The 22,997-nt window shown below is 47.4% G+C and overlaps 2 protein-coding genes across 3 annotated transcripts; both read left to right on the top strand.

The window, feature by feature from the left end:
• The first annotated feature begins 218 nt into the window (after positions 1-218).
• On the top strand, positions 219-2,749 carry COQ7 (coenzyme Q7, hydroxylase). 2 transcript variants are annotated; one of them, XM_085237421.1, is made up of 6 exons: positions 219-374; positions 484-683; positions 765-879; positions 991-1,130; positions 2,455-2,523; positions 2,617-2,749. In XM_085237421.1, exons 1-6 carry the CDS (start codon positions 299-301, stop codon positions 2,692-2,694), a joined length of 678 nt encoding a protein of 225 aa, XP_085093547.1. In that variant the 5' UTR covers positions 219-298; the 3' UTR covers positions 2,695-2,749. The 2 variants fall into 2 exon arrangements, with proteins under 2 accessions (XP_085093547.1, XP_085093548.1); XM_085237422.1 differs by lacking the exon at positions 2,455-2,523.
• Positions 2,750-13,535: 10,786 nt separating this feature from the next.
• ITPRIPL2 (ITPRIP like 2) lies at positions 13,536-18,927 on the top strand. Its single transcript, XM_019620611.2, has one exon. It carries the CDS (start codon positions 13,950-13,952, stop codon positions 15,429-15,431), a length of 1,482 nt encoding a protein of 493 aa, XP_019476156.2. The 5' UTR covers positions 13,536-13,949; the 3' UTR covers positions 15,432-18,927.
• Positions 18,928-22,997: the final 4,070 nt, after the last annotated feature.

Below are 22,997 nucleotides of genomic sequence, written 5' to 3'. Positions count from 1 at the left end.
AGGTTTTATTGCTTTATTTGCCTGGGAAGCACGTTTACACGAGGAGTAGCATGTGTGAGCACCTCCCTTAGCTCCCCCTGCGGCACCGCGCGGGAATTACCTCATAGGCTCCCGCCTCAGGCGGGAACGATCCCCTTTCGCTCCTATGGAAACCAGCAGACGCTGGTCTGGAATGACAACTCCGCTGGCCAGTGCGGAGGCCGCGGGCAGCCAATGGGAATCATGGTGGCGGCGGGAGGCGGGCGGCCCGCGGTGATGACGTAAGCAGCGCGACGCAGAAGGCGTCGGGGTCAGCGGGATGGCGGCGGTTGCGGCTCTGACTCCGGCGCTGCGGTGCTCGTTGGGGCGGCACCGAGCGCTGAGCGGCCCTGCGGGTACGGAGCCGCCGATGCTCGCTGTCGGTCGGCCGGGGCCTTTCGGCTGGGCCCTCGCAGCCAGGGCCGGACGGCGGCAAAGCCCCGCTCACCTCTGTTCCTCCGGTAGGTCGTCGCGGGAGGCGACCTTTCCCCGCCGACGGGGCGTCCCTGAGGCCCTGCAGCACGAGGGCGGCTCCGCACGGCGTCAACAAAGCCGTCGTAGATCGCATCATCCGCGTGGACCACGCCGGGGAGTACGGCGCCAATCGCATCTACGCCGGGCAGATGGCCGTGCTGGGCAGGTCGGCCGCGGGGCCGCTCATCCAGGTGCGTGGGACCTGAGCCCTGCTGGTTTGCATTGCGCTGCTTGGTTGTAGTGAAGAGCTTAACTTCTTGGCTCTGTTGCAGCAAATGTGGAATCAAGAAAAAGAACACCTGAAGAAATTTAATGAGTTAATGATTACATACAGAGTCCGCCCTACTGTCTTATTGCCTTTTTGGAATGTAGCAGGCTTTGTTTTAGGTGAGTTTATGTTACTATTGCTGTTGTTGGTTTTGAAAGTCTTCACGTGCTTAAATTATTCACGTTGTTTCAGATTTCACTGTTTGTATACATTTGGTACTGCAATCACAGGGGCTGGAAGCTCTCTACTTGGAAAGAAGGGTGCAATGGCTTGCACAGTGGCTGTGGAAGAGAGCATATCAGACCACTATAACAACCAGATCCGAACTCTAATGGAAGAAGATCCAGAAAAGTACAAAGAACTGATGCAGGTAACTGTGGCTTAAAAAGAGCATAAGAAATTCATTGAACTTCATAATGTGACTTACTTTTAAAATATTGTACCAATCTGGATTTCCAGCATCTCTCTCTTCTGTTTAGAATTCCAAAGTTAATAGAAATTTTGAGATAAAAAGATGGCTCTTCCTCTAGCAGCACTAAGCCTATTGAGCAGCAAACTAAAATGTACATTAGATTAACTTCATGTTTTCAGTCCTTCGTTGCTCTCCTTTTCACTGGGAGAACTGAGCCTTAATTGTGATTACTTGTAATTGAAAGGAAGGAGTTAGAAGGGAGAAAAAGGAAAACAGTGACTACATAACCATGTCTAGTATAAGCAAAATGTTACTATGTGATTCTAGTTTTGAACACTGCTCAGAGGAAGGAAGGAGCTTGTGTTTGTTAGCTTTGTTAGAGAGCTGTTCTCAGATATTGCAAGTTCAGCTCGTTTGTGGTAGGAGCTTACTCTACAGCTTGTGTATACATTTCTAGTTCCTTGCTGAATGTTACTGTGTTCAATTGTGTCTAATTTAACATGCTGACAAGTCTGCTTCCATCCAAATTGGACGTGTGTTACAGGAGTAATACCTCATGGCACCAGATTGTGCTGATGTGCATGAGGAAAATATTGCCTATGAAAATAAAGGCTAGTATCTGAGTGTGCAAAATATAGAGGAAAGAGTTTAGTAAGGTTACTCACAGTCTCAGTATGAGGAACAGTAATGAAAGCAAACTTTTTGGATGAGGACAGTAGCTGAAGGTATGTCCTGACCATATTATTAAGCTGTCCTGGATATCTCCAGTCATACCAAGAGAAAATTCTTTAGATCTTTTTGTCCTAGTTGGAAAAAGTAGAGGAGAAAAACACTGTTTTTTAGACTATGCTGAAATGGGCAAAAGCTGTGTTGGGTTACAAGGAAAATATCCTTACTGATTATCTGTCAAGGCAGGTGCCTTAATTTTGTTAATTGAATTGTCAGAGTAACAGTCGTATGTGTCAAACCAAGTTAGTCACTATGACTACAGGTTTTCTTAAAATTTTTAAAAAGATAGCAATGTAGACTGGGCCAGGCTGAAAAGGACCTCAGGGATCACAGTAGCTTAGTTTTCTTCACTACTTTTGCAGAATATTTAAATAACTCTAGTTTTGGGAGATGATGTAAATAATCCCTTTCTTGGAAGTTGAAGATTTGGAGAAGCTTCTAAGAGACCTGGTCTTGCCCTGGTGCACACAGTGACCAACGGGCTGTAGTCCTATATTCAGCTGCCTTGACTTTTCTGCAAAGAAGACTTACTAATTACTTGCTATTTTTATAGATAATAAAGCAATGTCGGGATGATGAACTGGAGCACCATGACATTGGGCTTGAGCATGATGCAGAGAGAGTAAGCACAGTGTTAACTAATTGGTGCTGTTCTAATTCAAATAAAACTCCACCCTGCTAGATACTTCTAATTTTTTTATTCTTTGTTTTACAGGCACCAGCTTATACTGTTTTGAAGACAGTGATACAACTTGGATGCAAAGCTGCAATATATTTGTCAGAAAGAATTTAGTGCTATTTTCAATAATGATTGCAGTAATAAACTGTGAAACAAAAGCTTTATTTTATTCAGATTTGTAAAATTTTCTTAATTGAGCATCTGTTTCAACCACATCTGATTTTGTCACATTGAGTACCTGTTAAAAAAAATCCACACTTGAGTCATTTGGGATGAATGTGAACAACGGGAGAACTGGCAGAAACTGTTCACAAGGTGGCAGTAAAATATGTATTTTCATACATACTGTGGGTATGTTACATACATATCCACACACATGAATCCACACACTGGCCAAATTCTGTGGACTGACCTTGTAGCTGCTTTGAGACCAGAGGAGGATAAGATATGCTGAGGTGTGGGTAGGAATCCGAGACCTGCATCTGGGAGCTTGGCAAGGTTTCAGACAGCATGTAATCCAGTACATCTCTGATTCTATGTTTTTAAGGAGCTCTTTTGGTATGTGTGTCTAATTAGTCATGAAAGGATTATTTTCCCTCTTTTTGTGAAGGAGTTTAGACTAGAAGCTAAGTCTTTAATGCAAAAACTCCTGTACGATTAATTACACTGGCATTTTGTAAGTTGAGAATAATTTCTATCAAAACATTACAAGCCTGGCCTGTCTGTACTCAAACTGCAAATGTTATTTGCATTGTCTAAACAATGCGGCATTTGGTTCTGTCTGACTGATCTGCCCATCCACTGGAATAACTTCAGGAACTCAAAAGCTAAATGGCTGATTGTACAGGGGCTACATAATAACAGGGGAGCTCTAAGGGATTCTCATTTTTCTTGTCTCACCCCCAGACAGTTGTGAGCAATGTGCATGTCAGTGGGAATGTATTAAAGGGAGATCATATTAAACTTAAGATGTCTTTCTGAAGTTGATCAATGCTTTGTGCACGAGGTAAGTCTCAATTTCCTTGCCTTAATTGCCCTGAAGCGTTGATATGGTGGAATGTGGAAAATTCCTATATTATCTGAGTAAGTATGAAAGAATGATTAATTAAAGTGGCTAATGAGGTAGCAAGTGTTTAAAGAATACACGATGAGGTTGTTTAAGTCATGGAGTTCAGTAATTGAATATTAAATAATACTAAAAAAACAAAACTGTGCCATCAATTTCTTAGGTTAGGACTGGATGCCAGGCGATGCTGGTGGCAGCTGCCCCATAGGGGTTAACGGCAGGCAGAGACTGAAGCACCTCTCTTATGCAAGTCTGTTATCTTAGTGATTCCCAGTCAACTCCGATCTGGCTCAGGTTGTGTTGACTAAGGAAAAGGCCTTGTCAGACTGTTGTGCAAAGGGACGATGGCCCTGCATGTCCAACTGTGACCCTTCAAACCCAGAAAGCTGCCTGCAGAGCTGTGTGACCCTGCAGCAGCGTGGTCTGGCTGTGGGCAGTGCGTGTTGGTCATGATGCCACGGTTGGGCTGGGCAAATATCCAGTCTGTCTCTGCAGTTGATGTAATGATGCTGACATACGCTGAATGGAAGTTGTACCAGAAGTTATATAAAATGAAGCTTGTAAGATTGTTTGGCAGAGAGCTAAACCATTCTCTGAGATGATAAATATTACTGGTACAAGAAAAATGCCAGACATAATGGGCTTGAGCTTTGTCCAAGCTCAATCTGTGTGGCTCACTTGCTCTCACAGGAGAGCAAGGCTGGCTGTAGCTTGTCTGGGGAGATGGATTGTGTTGGGTAAAGCTTGTTGGCATGTATGTTTGGAGTTGTGAGCCAGTGTTGGGTAATGGAGTCAGCAGGTCATTGGAACAGGCTTGGTGGTACCAGGTCTATAAAACAACTACATTAGAAGGAAGATTTTAGAAGAACAGAAGGAATTTCTTAGCAGTGTGATTGTGTTAATAAAAGGCAAGTTTATTCCATATTAATAAAATATCCAATTACCATGAAGCAGGAATCTTTTTTGTGCTATCGTTTCCAAAGTTTTTCAAGATATCCTTCTGTTTTATGCTGTGCTTTAGTAAACGTAACTCTATTGGCAATGTAATTCTGTTGGTTTCCTGCTCTCATTCATTAGCCCTGAGTGAATGGCAGTGTAAGGATGTGCAGTAATTGATGATACATTTTTAAAATAATGTCATAACATCCAAAGGAGAGCTGTGACGGTGGGAAGGAGTCTGGAAGACAAAAGGTATGGGAGTGACAGAGGCCCATGGTTTTGTACAGCCTAGAGAAGAGGAGGCTGTGGGAATTGTCATAGTAGCCTTCAGCTCACTGGAAGAACAGGGCCAAGCTGAGATCTGCTTTCTGATCTCAGTGCCCAAGAGAAACATGCTGGGGACTGCTGAGCACAAGAACAAGAACAGCACATTCTATGGCTAGAAGCACCCAAGATTCTGCCATGAGCTCTGTGACTGAATCACTGACAGTGCAATAGCCATGTACTTTGTTTTTTTTATATTTATTAACAAAGATGGATGCAGTCCCTGATAATGGTGTTGCAGGGGCGGCCTCTTGCAGGGCTGTGAAGTGCCCCGGGCGCTGTGGGCCTCCTCCCCAGGCCATGATCACGCACCCTTCACCTCTGCTGCCTCGAGTGTGCTGGCTGGGGCCTGGCTGCCTGAGCCAGGCAGGGCCGGGGAAACGCAGGCCGTGCTGTGGGGATGGGCTCTGAGCACAGCTCCCAGAGCCCCACAGCAAAACCCAAGAAAGCCTCGCTCGGTCTCCAAGCCTCACAAACATGCTCAGCTGGGCCAGACTCTGCTGTGCCCCAGTATGTGCAGTGAATGGCTGTAAGGTCACAGTCCATTGCCCAGTGATGTCACACCTGAGCAGATTTTGTGAAACAGAACACTGTGGTTTGGGGCTGTCTCCAGGGAAACCTGTTCAACCCCAGAAGGCTAGAGGGGGACTCTTTATCAGGAAGGAAGTGACAGGACAGGGGCTATGAGTTTAAAATAAAAGAGAGTAGACACGGATTGGGTGTTTGGATGAACTTGTCTCCTTTGGGGGTGGCGAGGCACTGGGGCAGGCTGCCCAGGGGAGCTGTGGATGCCCCATCCCTGGCAGTGCTTAAAGCTGGGTTGGGTGGGGAAAGGAAAAGCCCAGCCCAGTGGGAGGTGTCCCTGCCTGTGGCAGGATGGTTGGAACGAGATATCTCTGAGGTCCCTTCCAACCCAAAGCACTCTCTGCATCTATGAAGAGAATTCCAACCAGCCCCAGTCTCTGTGCACCCACTGGGATACCGTGGTGTTGATGTTGGTATTTCTCAGCAGTCACCCTGGCCTGGGCCTGGTCTTCCCAAAGCCCTTCCCAAAGGTGCCCTGGAACCTCCCTTTTACGTATCCAGCCTCCTACTGAGATAAACAGCTTGTCCCTATTTACATTTAGCCTCATCCATCCCGACTTGGCTACAACGATTCCCTGATTTGGTGTTTTGGACACAATTCTGACACCAGGCCCGCAACTCCTCACTGGGAGCTGACTGGCCAGCAAGCACAGCTGATGGCTCATGACATTCCCAGTCCATGAGCTGACTACTAACCATGGTTGGTTGCTATCTTCCCCTCTTATCTACCATCCTTCCCAGTTCTGACTTTGGCAGGAAAAATGTAACTTGCTTGAACATTCTAGAGTGATTGAAATGTGATTTTAATATTTTTTTTTTTTTTTAATTTTTGAATGCAGGAACTATCTGCTCTTCAAATCCTCCCACCCAAATATCAGAGGGTTATTTGCTAATGAGAAATAATTACATCTCAATATTAAGTGACACAAGTTGTTGTTTACATACACTGTGAGAATCTAGCACGATATCAGGCATATGTTTAGGGGGATTATGCATGAGAAGTGATTTCTCTTGTCAGAGCTGAGCCTTGCAAAGGAAAATGACAGATACGTGTGTTTATAGGCAGACTCCAGATCTGGTTGTATTTGCTTATCATTTCTCATAAAAGCAGATCCATGCAGCACAAGTACTAATACAGCATAAGCTGGAACATATGCTCCCCTCCAGCAGCTGTGGTGTGAATTATAACACTCATGAGATGCTTCAGGTTTGTGACCAGCGAGAGTATTTGTTCTGGTACACTGACACGAAAATTTGGATCTTTTGTTGCACAATCCATGGACAAATCCCAAATGGAGAAGGTGAAGTACAGCCCAGCTTTCAGCTTGTGTTGTTGGCAATCAACTGCTTTAGCAATCATCTGGATCTAGCTGTCGCATTGCTTGTCCATGATGTTGCAAAAGTGTTGAAATATGAACGCTTATGTCATGTCATGGCTTTAAAGTGACCTGTAGAAATCACCTAATGCTTCAGTATTTCCTTTCAGGTCACTTCAAAGCTGTAACTTCCAGTATTTATATCCCTACACCTTGCAGAAACTCCTTGAAAACCGCATCTGCTTATTTCATATGCACAGGCACTTTTTTAGTTGGATTGGATTATTATTCATTTGATTGTATATTTACAGTTCATCTCCTCTCCAGTCAACGACTCCTTCCTGTGAGCTCTACTGGAGGATGCTTTTCCATCACAGTGAAAGAAATATCTGATTTTATCCAGTCACAGCATGCAAGGAGGGAATATTATTAATACTCCCCTAAAAATGTATCCTGGGATGTAGATCTTATTAGTCAGTGAGATTTTAGTAAACAGTACTTTGGTACTGATTTTTCCACTGAGACTAAATACAAAAATAAGTAAATAAGTACAATGAAAACTAGGTTATATTTTTCCTACCTTTTTACCCCTATCTTTTTTGATCAATTAGTTTGTTGGTTGGACGGATGGATGGAGGGTGACTGTTCTTCGTACAAATACCTGCATTTGCAGTTGTTATATATATGGTCATCTTATGAGGCAACAAATCAGAACTGTAGCTGCACACCCAGCACAAACCACGGTGAGAGGACAATGGAGGCAAATGGCGTCCAAGAAACCCATTGGTTAAAAACTATTTGTTCAAGGTACTTGGTGAACAACTTGAAGTGAGATAGATTTCCAAAAGTTCATGAATGATTCATTAAAAGAAGGGAAATGAATCCAATGAGGTATTCATTCATTGTAAATATTTCATCGTGCTCTAATGTAATTAGGAGTGATATTTAAAATATATTTCCTAGGTTTATAACCAATATATCTGAGAGAAAGCTGACCTAGAAGCAGAATATGCCATTGATTCCAGAGCCAAAGGCTGATGCTGAAATTGAATTGAATCTCTCAGTGAGTTTAGATGCTGCCCTTGGTATTTTACAATTCTTGAATGACTCAAAGTCTTTCCACAGAGATGAGTTGCTAAAGCTCTCACTGTTTGGCTCCCAGAACAGCTATAGCCACAGTGAAGCAGAAGGAATAAAAATTCTGAATGTGATATTCAGTATCAGAGTGCTCTGAAGGGGAGGATCGGATTTGTCCAGCTTAAGCCTCTATCACCAGGCATGCCATGGCAGCAGGCAAGGCAGATACACAGGAAGGGAGTAACTTGCATGGGATGGTGTCGTGTCACTTTAAGAGCCACAATTTGAAAAGAAGTATTGTTTTTGCGTGGGTGACTGTTCCTCTTCATTTTTCAATTCAAGTTTTTTATTCTCAGATCACCATGGACGTCCCTTGTTTCTGTTACTGTGATGATCACTAAATTGTTGCAATGTCTGCTCTGCAGTGCATCTGCCGTCATGAGGCTGTGATGCTATAAAGATGCTCAGCTGTTTTGCCTGAACACTTTCAGTGTGATCTTTGTTGTTCCATGGTTTCTCCAAACATTTGTGTCCTTTAATTATGAATACGTTCATTCAGAAGGGACCCCAGAGGTGTTGGAGACCTCTGTGCTAAGGAATGCAATGCTTTCATGAGCATGAGACTGGTGGGTGAGAAGCCACCCACTGAGGCCTTGTGTTGATGCTGAAAACATCTCCTCTGGATGGTGTCCTGGAGTCCTACCTGCAAAATCTCTTGTAAAAGCCCCTAGCAAGGAACTGACTCATGCCAACAGCATAACCTCACCCACATCCCCTTTCCATCCTGCTGAGATGGGAAACCTGGCCACTGAATGCACCATTTGCAGGGAGCAAGAGAGCAGAGGATGGAGCACATTCCTAGAAGTAAAGCAGGAAATGAGCCACAGCTGTGAACCAGCTGACTGTAAAGCCCATTCATGTTCCATCTTGGTCTCAGGGATGCAGCCTGTGCAGTGCCTGCAGTTTCAGTGGCTTAGCTTCACATTTGCACCTGTGTGAGATGAGCATGACAGCTTGCATTTTGCAGCTCCAGGGAGCAAAGATGATGCTTTCTGTATGGTAAGTGGAAAAAAATAGATTTAAATTAAATTAGATAGAATGTGAAAGATGATCCTACCTCTGTTCAAGTGTTTGGCACTGTACTAATAAGGAAACCTATGACACCAGATGTAAAAATAGCTGTTGTTTAATGAGCTAATCTGACTGGCCTCAAACAAAACTGGGAATATGCTGCACTTGCTGTATTTCTAATAAGGTAATTGTGTTGCTTTTTATTGATCTGGGAACATTTAATCTTAGTTAAAGGGCACAGCCTGAGAAATTGGTGTGGAGGGATGCTGGGGAGAGACCAGCTCTGGCTTTGCAGGCAGGGTTTTGGGCTCTGACACTGCAATACCTTTGTAAATAACTACACGTGCAGACGTCTCCTGTGCCAGGCGCTGTGCTGCTTGACAGGATGAGATAGGGGGTTAGGACCAGGCTTCCTCAAGCTACCTCCATGTTCCAGCCTTACAGAATGCGTGCTGTTTGGGCAGAACATCTGCCTTTTCTGCCCTACTTGCAGTGTGACTCCTTTGCACTAGGTGTTTGCGAAACAGAAGCGAGTTTGTTTGATGGCAGTCAAGGTTATCGTGATCACTGAGGAGATGTTTTTGCTCTTTAACACCAGGCTTTTTGTGAGGATAAATTCATAAATCCTAGTGGAAGGGGTTTATGCATGCAGCAGTGAAAGTGAAAGAAATTTCAACCTGCTTTATAAGAAGTTGTGGTTTTGAATGTGGAAAAGAACAGGTGATGCTCTGAGTGTCTGGCAAGTCTCTGGCCTTTGTGCTTCTGAGCAGAGAGAGCCAGCAGGGCAGGGCTGGTCTGGGGACACCAACGGGAACTTCCTTGCATGAAAACACACAGTAACACTTTGGGTCTCTGCTTTTTTGAATTTCAACCAAATTGGTTGTGGAATTAGTTGGAGGAGGAGCGTGAGACAAGCCCTCTTGGGAAGCAAGGGGAAAAATGTGCTCTAATAACTTCAGCAACACATAAGAATGTGAAACTTGTGTTACATTCTTTTTCCTATGTCTTCTTTTTTCTAGCAAACAGGCAATAAAAATCTAGATCAGTTTAAAATGTTCCAATCTTGCTAAATTGATTTTAAAATTGATCAAATGGCACAACAGCCCCAAACTGGCCTAATGAAACCATTATAATCCTCATTTAAAAGACTCTGCTTTAACCAGCAAATTAGAAATCAGCTACGCCATCAGTTTTCATTAGTTTTCTAAGTTATGGTGCATCTCAGACAGAAGCAAATACAAGTTTAAGTGGAGTACCATTAATTAAGCTAAACCATCTCAGTCAGTGATTAAATTTACCTTTCAGCACACACATATTGATGCTGTGTCCCCAGCAGCAGCAGCTTCAGCTCCTTGGAGGGTTCACAGCTTGTTGGGCAGAGCTCAGTGTGCAAGCATATCTTAATGCACGTATATATGTGGTTTTTTTGTTCCTGTTTTATTTGTCTTTATTTGGAAACATAAAGATGTTGCTTCCTGACTGACAGTGTAATGGGCAAGTATAAATGCTCATGAGTTTCTACTCCAAACAAGTCCATGAGAGCTCTAAACGAAACCTGCTAACCTGGAGGTGAGCCCACCAGTGCTTGTGCTTTTCACCAGCACAGAGCCAGTGTATTTCTGGCTATAGTAAAGACCAACTTGGACAAGAGGTTGGTTGTAAGAATTATTCAGGAAGCCATCCTTCTACAGGAAGGAAATCCTGTATTGGGTTATATGTGGTTGAGAGAAGCTGAGTCTGCCTGCAGGCTATCTGGTTCAGAGGTGTTCCACCCTGCTGATAGCTGCTGTGCAGGCAGGTGGAGGTGGTGAGAACATCCCATTTAATAAACAGAAAATACCTTAAGAGAGGACATGTAACAACAGTCCTACACACCCAAACTCCTCGATATCCACGCACATGCCCTGGAGGCCTGGGTTGCTCAGGGACTTCTGTCTCAGGTAGGTGGTGAAAGCACCAGACTGACACTGTGTGTGCTGCTGCTTCTCCCTCCTAGGATAGTGAGCTCCTTGTGTGGACTGCTTTTCTCACACCTCAGACAGTGCTGTAGCACTGACATCTCAGCTACACAGCTGTATGAAATACCGCTCGCTGTGGAAAATGGATGCTACGTACCCAACATGTCTTTTTGCCTCCACAAACCTCTTCTGGAAATATCACATGAATGATATGTACTGGGATGTCCATTTTTAGCTCAGTGTTGTATGTGATTAAATATAACACCATTCCTTATTTACTGAACAGGATATCCTGGATATGAGGCATTCTGAAGCAAGTGCTTAGATAATATTTATTTAAACAATGGGTGATTTAAACAATGGTAGTAAAAATCAGTGTTGTACATTCTCTCTGGCTATGATCTTGAGGTCACGGTTATTCGTGTACAACCTGTTATTTTTCTGGAGCATGCAATTGTACTAAAAAAAAAACCCTTTTATTCTTTATTTTTATACAGAAGGAAAAACATTATTGCTTAAGGGGGAAAAAAGAAAAAGGAGCATCAACATTATAACTTTCTTGCAAGCATATTTATCTTAATCCAAATAAATGTGCTGTTACTTCTTTGGGAGAGGCAGAAAATGTATCTGACAGCCACCTCAGAAGTGAGTGCATTACATGGGGTCCATCTCCCACACAGCATTGGGAGGCCAAGCGGAGGGGCAGACTACCACTGCTCCTTGTTCCCAGGTCCAATCTGTTCTTGCTACCTGAAACAAGAGGAGCTTGTACTCCAGACAAGATAACATGGTTTGTTTATTTTCCTCTGTGATGAGCTGTAAAATGCAGACTGTTGATAGGATGTAATAACATGGATGAGCTGCTTCCATTGCAAAGCAGACAATCCCAGTGGAGTAATTTTGGTAGGACTGGAACGATGGGTAATGAGAAATGACACTTCTTGCTATTCGGTAAGTGGAAGTAGTTTTGTGTTTGACCCCTTTATTTCTGGTACAGCAGCCAGAAATGCTGTTAGCCTGGGGGATTGGGGAGATGCAGTTACTCTTTAAATGGCAATTTCCAAGTAAGGTCTTGACAGCAAAACTGGGCGGTTGCTTGTCCCTGTTGTTGGAGATGTTGTCTCCAACATCTGACATATTCAGTGTTTTGTCCAGAGAGCTGGCCTGTGTTCAGAGTGTGCTGAAGCAGCTAGGTTCTGCAGAGAGGCCACTGGCCATCCTTCACCAGCCCAGGCTCCACAGTTCTTGCCTTGCTGCTGGCTGAAAGGTGAGAGAGGACAGGCTGGTAATTTAAACCATGGAGATAAAAATCAAAATTGCAAGCTAACTCTGGTCCTGATTTTGGAATCGTGGTTATTGAGTACAACCTGCTACGTGGCATCTTGAGTGAGCCTGCCACATCACTGCCTTGGAGACACAGGTGTGCGCTGAGCCCCAGCTTGTGCTCCCCTGAAGTGGCTGCTGAAACGCTGCTGTCAGACAACCCTGGCTCATGTCCCACTAGCTCAGGTGACGTCTGGATTTCCTCCAGCCAGAGGACCTCATGGCTGTGGGGGACTGCAGCTTTCCCCGTGTGCAGGTCCTGCTGTGATACTGGCCATGCTGTGGAGCTCCAGGCCTCAGCACAGCTCTGTCGCCTCCTGCAGATGTGGCTGTGTGTCTGCAAAGCACAGTGTGCGGCTCATCACATCAGCCTTGTGTGAGGAAAGAGTACAGGCCGGATCCAAAGCTGGTGTGCCGACAGCAAGACCTGAAGACGTGTGAAATGTGCTGGCTTGGGGGTGTAAAGAAGCAGAAGCTAGTAAGAATTGAAGCTATGGGCCAATAGGTTGATATAGTTCAGCGGTGTTTTTCAATATAGCATCTTAAAGGATGGTTTCATACCAGCACAGATGTGCTTTCTAAACATTTTTGCTTTGGTTGCTTTTGAAGTAATTCACTTTGCTTGGCCTTGGTTACCTGCTTTGACTGCTCTGGGGGCAGCATTGTGGCTGCTCAGCTGACTGCTTTCTGCAAAGCACAGCTTGATGCACTTGAAGTAATGGTTTGTTTCATATGAAGAGAAATCACAAAAACAAACATTCGCCCAGCCTCGTCTCTTGTGCTTAGCTCCTTCTTTTAACTCCTTTCTCCAGCTGCAATTGCATTCTCAGTTCACTGGGTTCAATCTCCTGCCTTCAAGCACTGCTCCTTTGCCTTCATGGGGCTTCTGGCAGCGCTGTGCAGATGCAGCTGTGCTGCAGTTACTCAGCACTGATTCCACCACTTTTACTGAAACCAGGACACAATGCTTACAGAGATACTCCTTCAGCTTCAGTAAACAGCTTCTAAGTCTAGTAAATATGTACTGAACAGAGAAGGGCCAAGGTCAGGGCTCCCATCTGCACTGACATCAGGATTGCCAACTTCTATTTATCACAGAAACTCAGCTTGCAGGACGTTCTGCTGCCTGAAACCAGAGCTAATGGCCGTACGAAAGGCCGCAGCAGACATGTCTGTGCGGTGCTGCCACGGAGCACCATCGGGGTGGCCGCAGCTCGAGGCTCCGCGCTCCCCCGTGCAGCGACGGCGTCGCGACGGCAGCGGGGTGGCACCGGGGCAGCTGTCATACGGAAGAGGGCCCCACGCGGCACACAAGGAACTTTTTCGGGTCCGGACCGTTCCTTGGCCGTCAGGGTGCGGGAACGTCGATCCCCGCGAGGCGACCCGCGCCGGCGGCTCCGAGGCCCGGCGGGAGGCGTTGGGCGGCGCCCTCCCCGCCCCGCTCCGCTCGCTGCCGGCCGCCCCCGGCAGGACAACGCCCGGCACTGGCGGCGCGGCCGGGCCCGTGGCATTTCCTCTGAGCTCACTGCGGCTGACGCGGCGCCGCTTCCCTCGGAAGAGGAAGGAGAGAGGGGAGCCTCGCGGCGGCGGGCTGACGGACGCGGGCCCCTCGCCCTCGGACAGGAGGCGGCGCTGGGGGAGGCCGGGGCGGAGGAGAGGACCGGCGGCGGCGACGGGGGAGGCCGGCATGGACCGAACCCCCGCCGCGCCATGGCCGCCCGCGTGCCGGAGCCGCGCGCCTTCTGGCCGCTGCTGACCTGCGCGTGCACCGCGCTGCTCTGCCTCTGCCAGGCCCTGGGGGGCCGCGCGGCGGCGGCGGAGGGCGAGGAAGAGGAGGGCGCGGCGGAGGCGGGCTCGGTGCCGCTGCTGAAGGGCTCGGCGCTGCTGCTGCTGGGCTGCCTGCTGGCCCGCTGCTGCGGCGCGGCGGGAGGCGGCCCGAGGCCCGGCGGGGACTGGGGGCCCTCGGCGGTGCGGCGCGGCGCCCTGGAGGGCTTCCACGCGCGGCGGCTGCGGCTCTCGCCCCACGTGCTGGGGCACAGCAAGGCGCACGTCGGGCGCGTGGTGGCCGAGCTGGTGCGCGCCGCCAAGGCGCAGGGGCTGCAGCCCGGCCTGACGGCCCTCAGCCTGCGCGGGGACTTCGTGCGCGTCGGCAGCGCCTACGAGCAGCACAAGGTGCGCAGCCCCGACTGCTTCGACGTCCTGGTGCCGCTGCGCCTGCCGCCGCGCCTGCAGCCCGAGCCGGGCCGCGCCGCGCCGAGCGGAGCCTTCGTCTGCGGTCTGCGGGCGCCCGCGGGGGCCGGCTGGCCGCGCCGCTACCGGCCCTTCGTGGAGGGCTTTTGCGCGGAGCCGCGGGGCCGCCGCCTGCTCTCCTCGGCGCTGGTGCTGCGCTGGTTCCAGGGCCACCTGCAGCGCTGCCTGGGCTCCGTGCGCTACCGGCTGCAGGAGCGCTGCCGCATCAGCCTGGCCGCCTGCCCCGGCCTCCCGCCCACGCTGCACATCCGGCCCTGCTCCGACTACGTCTGCTGCCACATCTCCATGGCCGTGCGCCTCATCCCCGCCATCCCGCTGGGCGACGCGCTCTACCTCACGGCGCTGCCCCCCGACGTGCCGCCGGCCGGCCCGGCCCACGAAGCGCTGTGGGGCCTCAACGCCTCGCGGCACGAGCAGCGGCTGCTGGCCTGGCTGAAGGAGCAGGCCCCGGCCTCGTCCTGCCACCTGAAGTGCCTGCAGCTCCTCAAGGGCCTGCGGGACCTTCGCGGGCAGAGCCTGGAGGAGCCCTTCTGCTCGCAGTGGGGCCGGGTGCTCTCCTCCTACGTGCTGAAGACGGCCCTCTTCTCGCTGATGCTGCACGGGCCCCTGGAGGCCTGGGACGAGCGGTTCCTGGTGGAGCGCCTGGAGGACCTGGTGATGTACCTCAGGGACTGCCTGCGCAAGCAGACGCTGATGCATTTCTTCCTGGGCAACGCCAGCCTCCCCGAGGCCGTGGCGCTGCCCAGGTTCCTCAAGGAAGCCGCCCCGGTCAACTTGCTGGCCGCCTTCGATGGGCCCACGCTGGACCTGGCCGCCTTCCAGCTGCTGTATACCTGGAGCCAGGCGCCGCACCTCATCAGGACGTACGGCAGAGCCCGGTGCCTGCAGCCGGTTGCGTGCCGGCACGGCGCCGAGGCGCGGCAGGAGCTGCCCGCGGAGTGAGGGATCGCCGTGCGCCCGGCTGCCCGCGGTGGGACCCGCTGGGACGTTCTGTGGTTTTACCCCCGACCTGAGAAAACTGGGAAACCGAAGGCTGAGACTTAAAGAAATGGCGATAGCTTTTATTTTTAATGTCTTTGTGGTGGGTTGTTCATGAGAGAATTACAAAATTTCTGCAGTAGTGCCGTAGTAGGAAAGCATTACTTTTGGTTGGTTCAAACTGACAGTTCTGGAAATCTATCTTAACTTGTCCCAGTGGCAAAACTGACCTTTTCTGAGATGTGATTTTTGGGGTACAAAATCCATTTGGGATTTAAAAATCCCGTGAGCACAAACAAAACCTCTTACTGTGTCGAGGTGCTCTTAAAATGAGATGAGCATTTGAGCATAGGTGTTGGTCGCAGTCTGAAATGCTCAGTGACATGGTTTAAATTTCGTGTGTGATGTAAAACATCGTGCTGAATGGAAATGTAATAAGCATCTTAAAGCAGAACTAGGGGGAGAAGTGAAACTTCTGATGATAGCATGAAGAATCTACTTGTGCATTTCTGTTTTAAATGAAGGTTATGCTGAAGGATTGAAATACAGAGAAAAAGAAACAAATAGCACTTTATTTTCACAAAGGCCTTAATTTTAGGATAATTGGCTGCACTAAATACTCACTGTGGAGAAGATATTAGTATTTTATTAAAGGGATGATGTTTGAGTCATCCTCAGGAAAACCTTCTTTTTACAGAAATACTCTGGGTTCTTGTTTTTGAGATACGTTGCATATGATTTTCTCAGAACGTGCTCTGACACAAGGACAACAACAACACAAACTTTCAGTTAGGTTTGGAACAGGCTTCAACCAGTCCACGTCTCACTGATGTGTTCTGCCTGCTGCGTCCCTGTGCTTTCCAGGAGCAGTTAGGTGGCTTCTGGAGCTGCCACCATTTCTCTGCTTGTGGCACTGTTTTGACCAAATGACCTGATGGGATTTTTCTAGTTCTGAGCAAATTATCTTACTGTGGGGAGGAGGAAGTAAAATATTTCAGGGTACTCGAAAATGGTTTAGCACTTATTCATGGTACGGTGAAGCAGCTGTGGCTTCTGATGTATTGTTAATGTAAGCATCAGCGAGGTAATTTCCACTCCTTATGGAAAGAGTGCGTGAGAGTACTTCCCAAAGTTCTCACAGGGCTGAACAGGCAGCATTGAGCTGTTTGTTATGCTTCTCCCTTGGTCTTGGTTGTGAGGTTCAGCTTGAAGGAGAGCTCGGGCGGTGAGCCTCTGCCTGGTGTCCATGTCTCTGGGATGAGATGATGTGTAGAGCTGTACTGCAGCCGGTATGGGACCCTCATGTCTCCCAGGGTGTCAGCAAATGTAGAGTTCTAAACCTTTAAGTTAAAATATCGAGTTACTGAATTATTGATGCTCAAGAGGTTGAACACGTGCTTCATTACCACCACTCTGCATCCTAGGTGAGCACTCTGAAATGGATTATAAATTATGAAATGTAACCCCTGGGGTGCTTCAGGATGACTTGAAATTACTAAGACACTCCTCCCTGATGTACATACTGGTATGCTTTATTCACAGCTCTATGCAACAAAGCACAAAACATTTGTAAGATCTACAAAGCTTTATACAAATCTATTTTTCTAAATGGAAACACTCCCCAGGCAGATGTTTGCCTGCTTCTGTCTCTATTTTTTTAACTGCTCTTGCAGTCTTATTTTCAGGTAATTATAGACAAGGTCATACCCACAAGTTGGGTTATTTTTATATCTGAAGCACCGTGCTTCTTTCTACAAATAAGAACAGTGTATTTAAAGGTAGTATTGATCAAATGTTCTTTGCACATGGTATTTAAGGCTAAGTAAGCTACCTTGGTTGTCTTTTTGTAGCAGACCATATGTACTATTTTTGCAGACTTGTGTTATTTGGTGTTTGAAATGAACGCAGGGCTGTGGTCAACACCATTGGATCTTCAAGGACTGGATGAGCAATCCAGGGCATTGTGGCTGCCTGCACACCCAACAGAAACACTCCAGCTCTTTATTCTGGCATCTCAGCCACTCCAGCTGGCTGATGGTTTGTTCTCATCACCGTGCAGCCCTCTCTCAGAAAAGTAATCCCTTCTGTGAGAGGGATGCATGCTTGGTGTGTGTTCTGTACTGGTGGAAGGTTGTAAGGGTGAGAACTTTGTTGTGGAGGTGTAGGTGAAAGAAAAGATGGTTGCGTTCAGGCAATTCTTGGCAAGGGGAGATGGTAGAGAGTAGGAGTGGTTTAGGCAATGGAAGTTGGGCTGAGGGATGAGTGAGAATAGTGGCAAGCTGTCAACGAAGATGCACTGAGCTGAAGGATGTGAGGATGAGGCTGGAGGAGATCTGAAAGTGAGGTAGACCTGGAACAAGGGAAAAGCGATTTAACTGGGTGTTGTTTTGGCTGTATTTCCAAACAGGTTGAATCCATCTCAGCTGAACAGTTAGGCAAAAACTCACTTTTTTAAGCCACATAGGCTGATACTCAGTGTAAGTTCTTGCTCAGTGAGGAATTTTGAGTTTATGATGACTGGTGGCAGAAGATATTTGCTTTAGCCTTGGTTTGGGCAGGCTTTCCCAAAACACCACGTGCATGCTGTTGGACCAACTTGCAGCTCTGTTATGCACCTGAGACATTAAGTATATATTTTTTATTTAATGTAGGGCAGACATTCATGAATACGATTGGCAGAAGGAGCTGACGGAAATTGGGATCTGTTAGAACCACAGCAGCTGTAGTAGTGGCTGTAGTGTCTTGGTGCTCCTGCAGAGCCCTGTCTGCAAGGAGGAGTGCATGGAACTGACCTGCGGGAATCCCTCCTCCCAGAAGCAGTGCTGCACTCACACAGCAGCGTTCTCAGCATGTATGTGCTGTGCATTAGGGTCAGAACTGTGCTGTAAGTTCAGCGTGGCATCCTCTGTGTGTGTGTAAGCTGAAACGAAAATGCAGAAGAAAGAGCATGTGACTTAGCACTAAAGTAGGCTCTTGGTTCTCTTTATCTGCAAGCTAATTTTACAGAGATTTTGTGCAAATGAAGTCGTTTTTATTGAACACTGAGGAGTTGCATTTGTAAAAGAATAAGTTTATTTACCAGAATGCATACGTGTGACTTCTTTTTATATTGAAAAATCCTATGTATTTTGCAAGGGCATAATTTCTTATCTGACTAAATGTTTCAGAAACATTCCTCCTCTTTTAATTTGAATCTACAGAGTAATGTAAATTTTACATGTCTGTCTGCAGTGGACGTTTTTGGTACAACTATTTTTTGCTGGTTAATAATTAGACCAAAGATTAAAGTGTTCAGCTGCTATTTTTTTTTTCCAAGAAGTGTTAATAGGCTCAAAATGTCCATTTTAAGGCATTCTTTTCCTATTTAATACCAAATTACATTTGCACTTTTGTTGTTTCCATGAAGTTGGTGTTATTATTTTAATATTTCACTGTAGTAATAAACAGCTGTTGTAACGCATCTGTGCCTCGATTTAAATCCCTTCTTGTTGTTGTTCTTTTGTTATTTGGTAAATGCAGCCTGCAACCATAAAGGTTTCTGTGAAGGTTTGTGTGCTCTTTAGGAGGAGACTACTGCAGCAGCAAAGCCATTGAACCAGGAAGTCCCGCCTTGGAGCTGTGCAGAGATACGGGAAGAGAGCCAGGAGTGCTGAGTGTGGCTGGCACGGACAGTGGTGGTGTGGAGCTTTGAAATGGACCACGTTGGGTTTGTGGCCGTGTTGCTCTGAGGTTAGGGAGGCAGTGGTTCTTGTTTCCCTGGTTCCCATTTCAGGTTGCTGCACAAAATCTGCTTTTCTTGGTGCTTGATGAGCTAGGACTTCATTTCACCGCATCCCTGTGAGCTTTTCAGTTCCAAAGCTCGCAAGTTGCACTTTATTAAATATGGAAAAACTTTCACTGAAGCCAGCAGGAACTGTGTAAATGGACCAGCAAGTCACCTGTCCTTTGCTGCCTTTAGGTAAGATGCCAAAATTACATACTTGTAGTTTGTGCTAATGCTCCCTATTAAAGAATGAAATAGCAGCAAGATCTCCACTTTTTTAATTATTAAATTAAAGCTATGCTGAAAGTACACAGATCTCCAGATCTTTGTGTGCCTGCCTCCTACCTTGCAGACGGTAGCTTCTCTAGGAGAGGCAGCAAGAATTGTAGAGATTTCTGAGAATGTCCAGATAGTGGGTGTCTCACTTGTAAAGATTTAAAAACTAACAATTTTTACTGTTAACACTTAGTCACCCAACTCAGTGCTGGGGAAGTACATTTAGATTTCTACTCTTTAATAAAAATGATCTCATGTGAATGTCTTCCTTTAGAAGCAACTCGCTTCTCTGCAGTATTTCTCTGCTTGAACCCTGAGTTTCCGTTAAGCAGAAAATCATCAAAGAAACACAGGAGTTTCTTTTCATGATAAATCTGTTATTAACCAAGAACTGGCCTAAGGACTTGCATGTGTGGTGTTCAAAGGAAAAACTGTTTGCATCCAACTCGCTGGATAAATTGTTTAAAATCTTTCCACTCCTGTGCAAATACCTCCCTTGTAATGCAGCCAAGGTCAGTCATGAACTGCTGATTAACTACTGCTAATGCAAGTTAAAGCTGCCTGGAGGGGAAGGACTCTTGTGCGTGCATATGATTTTCACAGGGCTGCAAAGGAGTTCAGGTAGGATAAACATGCTTTACAAGGCTGCTTTATTTCCCATGTCAACTCTTCAGATACCTGCCTGCTTCATTTTCCCTGAGGTAAGTGCAATTCTGACTGATGACAACTAATTGGGGGAGCTGGCAGGAAAGCAGCCAGTCCCACTTGCACTGTGCTGATCACACCAAGGAGGTGGCCACTGACACAAGGTCAAGGAGCATGTGCCCTGTGGGTGTCTGGGCTCACCTTCGGTGCTCACTGGTGCTCTCCTTGTGGGTCTGGGTAGCTCAGCACCCTGAAGTCAGCAGGCTGTGGGGCTGCCTGTAGGCAGAGCTGCCTTTACCATATGTCACCATCTTGCACTTCTCAAAGGCACGGCGTGGCTGATAGGCTGCCTGTGCTCCTGTGTGTGTTTACAGGGCCCTGTTTTAAAGCTATAGCCAAGAGCTGGCATATTTGCAACTGCTTTACAAGAGAATCAGTGTCATACTATTAAATCAGCAATAGAGCTATAGATAACATGCTCTGTGTCTGCACGACAGTCTGTTAGTACTCAAATAATGATGTACGTGCCAAACTCCAAAAGGTTGTTACAAATACATATGTATCGAATGTCATTGCATAGAAGTTTTCTGCATTAAGGAAGCCTTATTTTTTCCATTTACAGGATAGCAGTACTGATTCAGAGCCTTGGAAAATTTCTGTGTACTCAAGTTACAGGTCTGCATTTTTTGAAACCCTTGGGTGTTTTTTTCCCCTAAAACCAGGACCGAAGCTGTGTACAGAACAGTCAGTTCTGTGGCTTGGGCTGGGCGTGATAAGGGCTTGGAAGAGTTGTCGTGGTAGTAATGGTCTTCTACATGTTTCTCTCCCTCCTACAAAGAGTTCACACCATAATAAAAGAGATGGGAGGTAAGGAGTTGAGAAGACGGTGACAATGTGGGATAACTGATTTTAAAAGACAAGCACCACTGGAAATGCAGGCCCTCCAGCCAGGCTCACGCTCGCTGAGCAGTGCTGTGGCGTTTCCTTGTCCCTGCTGGCACGCAGAGGCAGCGGCCGGGCTTTGTGTGAGCCGTGCGGGAGCAGAGCTGCAGAGGAAGTGACTCATCCCTCTGCTGTGTGCGGCTCTGTGCTGTGCAACGCGCTTAGGGATATAGCGCTGGGCTTCTTGGAAACAGCCTGTGTGCCTGCATTGGGGCAGCAGAGGCACGTTACAGAGCCTCACTTGGTATCTCTGGGCTGTGCCGGCCCGGCTGCTGCGGGCTGCGAGTCCCAGGGCACTGTGCTGTGCTTGGGGTGAGTGGGCTGCTGCTGCTGGTGGCTGTAGGGAGTGTGTCGATGTGGCTTTGGAACGGCTTGGTTTGTCTTGTACTGCTGGAGGCTCACTTAAATGTGATTGAAAAAGGAGAAATTCGCTCATAATAAGGATTCTGAATCATGGGCACTTCTCCAAAAAGTGTTTCTGTTTAGGGTTTAAGGTGCTTTCCCAGAAGCTGTCAGAGCTCACCAGAGCCAATGAAAAGGGCCAAATGTTAAGAAAAAATAAAGTGGAGGGGAGTTGAGGGAAACGCAGCACCATCAGAAGGCTCCAGGAAGCCTATGAGCCCCTATCTCTGCTTTTACATCAGTGTGGTCTTTTCCAAAGCGCTGTGAGCATGTGGGCAAGCTCTGGTTAAGGCAGCTGGGAGGCATGGCAGTATGCAGTACAGCCTGGTGCTGAGTGCTGGTCTCTCTCTGTGTCTTCTCAGTGCTGCCCTTGAGGGGGGTGACCAATTAAAGTGGATTGGCCTTAGCTGTAACATCTGCTGTGAGAAGGCAGCAGTTCTTGGTGAGGATTTGGCAAATCACACATGGTCAGTTTTCAAATCCTGCAGGAGCTTAACTCGTTTAGGAACAAAGCGAGTCTCAGGCAGAGCTCTTGTATCTGCCAAAGGATGATGCTGAGTTTTTTCTTTTTATCTCTTTGCTTGTGTGAATAACAGCGCTTTAAGCTCTTCTCTTGAAAACCCGCAGCGTTTACAGGGGCACATGGGGCACATAATGTGCTTTCAACGCTCAAATAATTCTTCAAGGAAGATCGTTAAAGTCTTCCAAAACTTCCCTTTGTTAAGAGGCAATTAAGGGCTAATTAAAATGAGATGCTGTGGGATGGAATTAGTATCCAACTTGGAGTGACAACAGAATCACCCACGTAGAAGGGCTGGGGGGCAGATGGGGAATAAAGAGCAGGGCAGGAGGAGGCAGGGGCAGCTCTGCAGCTGTGGCAGCTCACGGCCACCAGCAGAAAGGTCTGCCTTGCTGGAAGATGTGGCAGCATTGCTGAAAACTGGCTGGGATTGGCACAAACCTCTTTGCACAGCGTGTCAGGGTTTGGTCTTCTGAGGAGGAAGGTCCTGATCTGAGCTCTGCTCTCTGCTCTGCAGTGTGCTGCTCCCAGCCTGGCGGTGGGGGGATGTGTTCCCCAACGTCTGGGGAAGGGCAGCGCCAACACCAGGTTCTTTTTGGCCGATACCAGTATTTAAAACAAGATTTTCACATCAAACAGCTCTGGGAGCCCCACAGTTTGAGTATTTGTTGAACCACGGCTGGAGTATCTACTTGTGTTCAGTATGTACAAGCATAGAGCTATTTTATTTGAACAAAACCTCTTGCTCTTGGTGATTAGCAAACGGAGTTGCCCTGGGCTTTCTCCTGCTCCCTACCCCTGCCCCACTGTCTGCGAGCTGAGGGACTGCTCTGGTGCCAACACACACATGGGGAGCAGAGCAGTGCTATGCTGGGAGCGTGCAGATGGCAGAGAGTAACTGTGGGCGGATGGAACTGCTCTGACTGAAAGCAGGCTCTGTGTGTACGGCAGCATGTGTGTCCCGGCTGCTCTGGCACGTTTG

The sequence above is a fragment of the Meleagris gallopavo genome, chromosome 16, assembly GCF_905368555.1.
Source record: "Meleagris gallopavo chromosome 16, MGAL_WU_HG_1.1, whole genome shotgun sequence".
Taxonomy (NCBI): domain Eukaryota; kingdom Metazoa; phylum Chordata; class Aves; order Galliformes; family Phasianidae; genus Meleagris; species Meleagris gallopavo.
The sequence above is the reverse complement of the archived record's forward strand: the minus strand, read 5'-3'. Positions and strand labels throughout refer to the sequence as shown.

Coding starts and splice junctions, on each gene's coding strand:
- COQ7 (XM_085237421.1), top strand. CDS start 299: ATGGCGGCGGTTGCGGCTCTGACTCCGGCGCTGCGGTGCTCGTTGGGG. Junction 1,131..2,454: donor AGTACAAAGAACTGATGCAG/GTAACTGTGGCT, acceptor CTATTTTTATAG/ATAATAAAGCAATGTCGGGA. Junction 2,524..2,616: donor TTGAGCATGATGCAGAGAGA/GTAAGCACAGTG, acceptor TTTGTTTTACAG/GCACCAGCTTATACTGTTTT.
- ITPRIPL2 (XM_019620611.2), top strand. CDS start 13,950: ATGGCCGCCCGCGTGCCGGAGCCGCGCGCCTTCTGGCCGCTGCTGACC.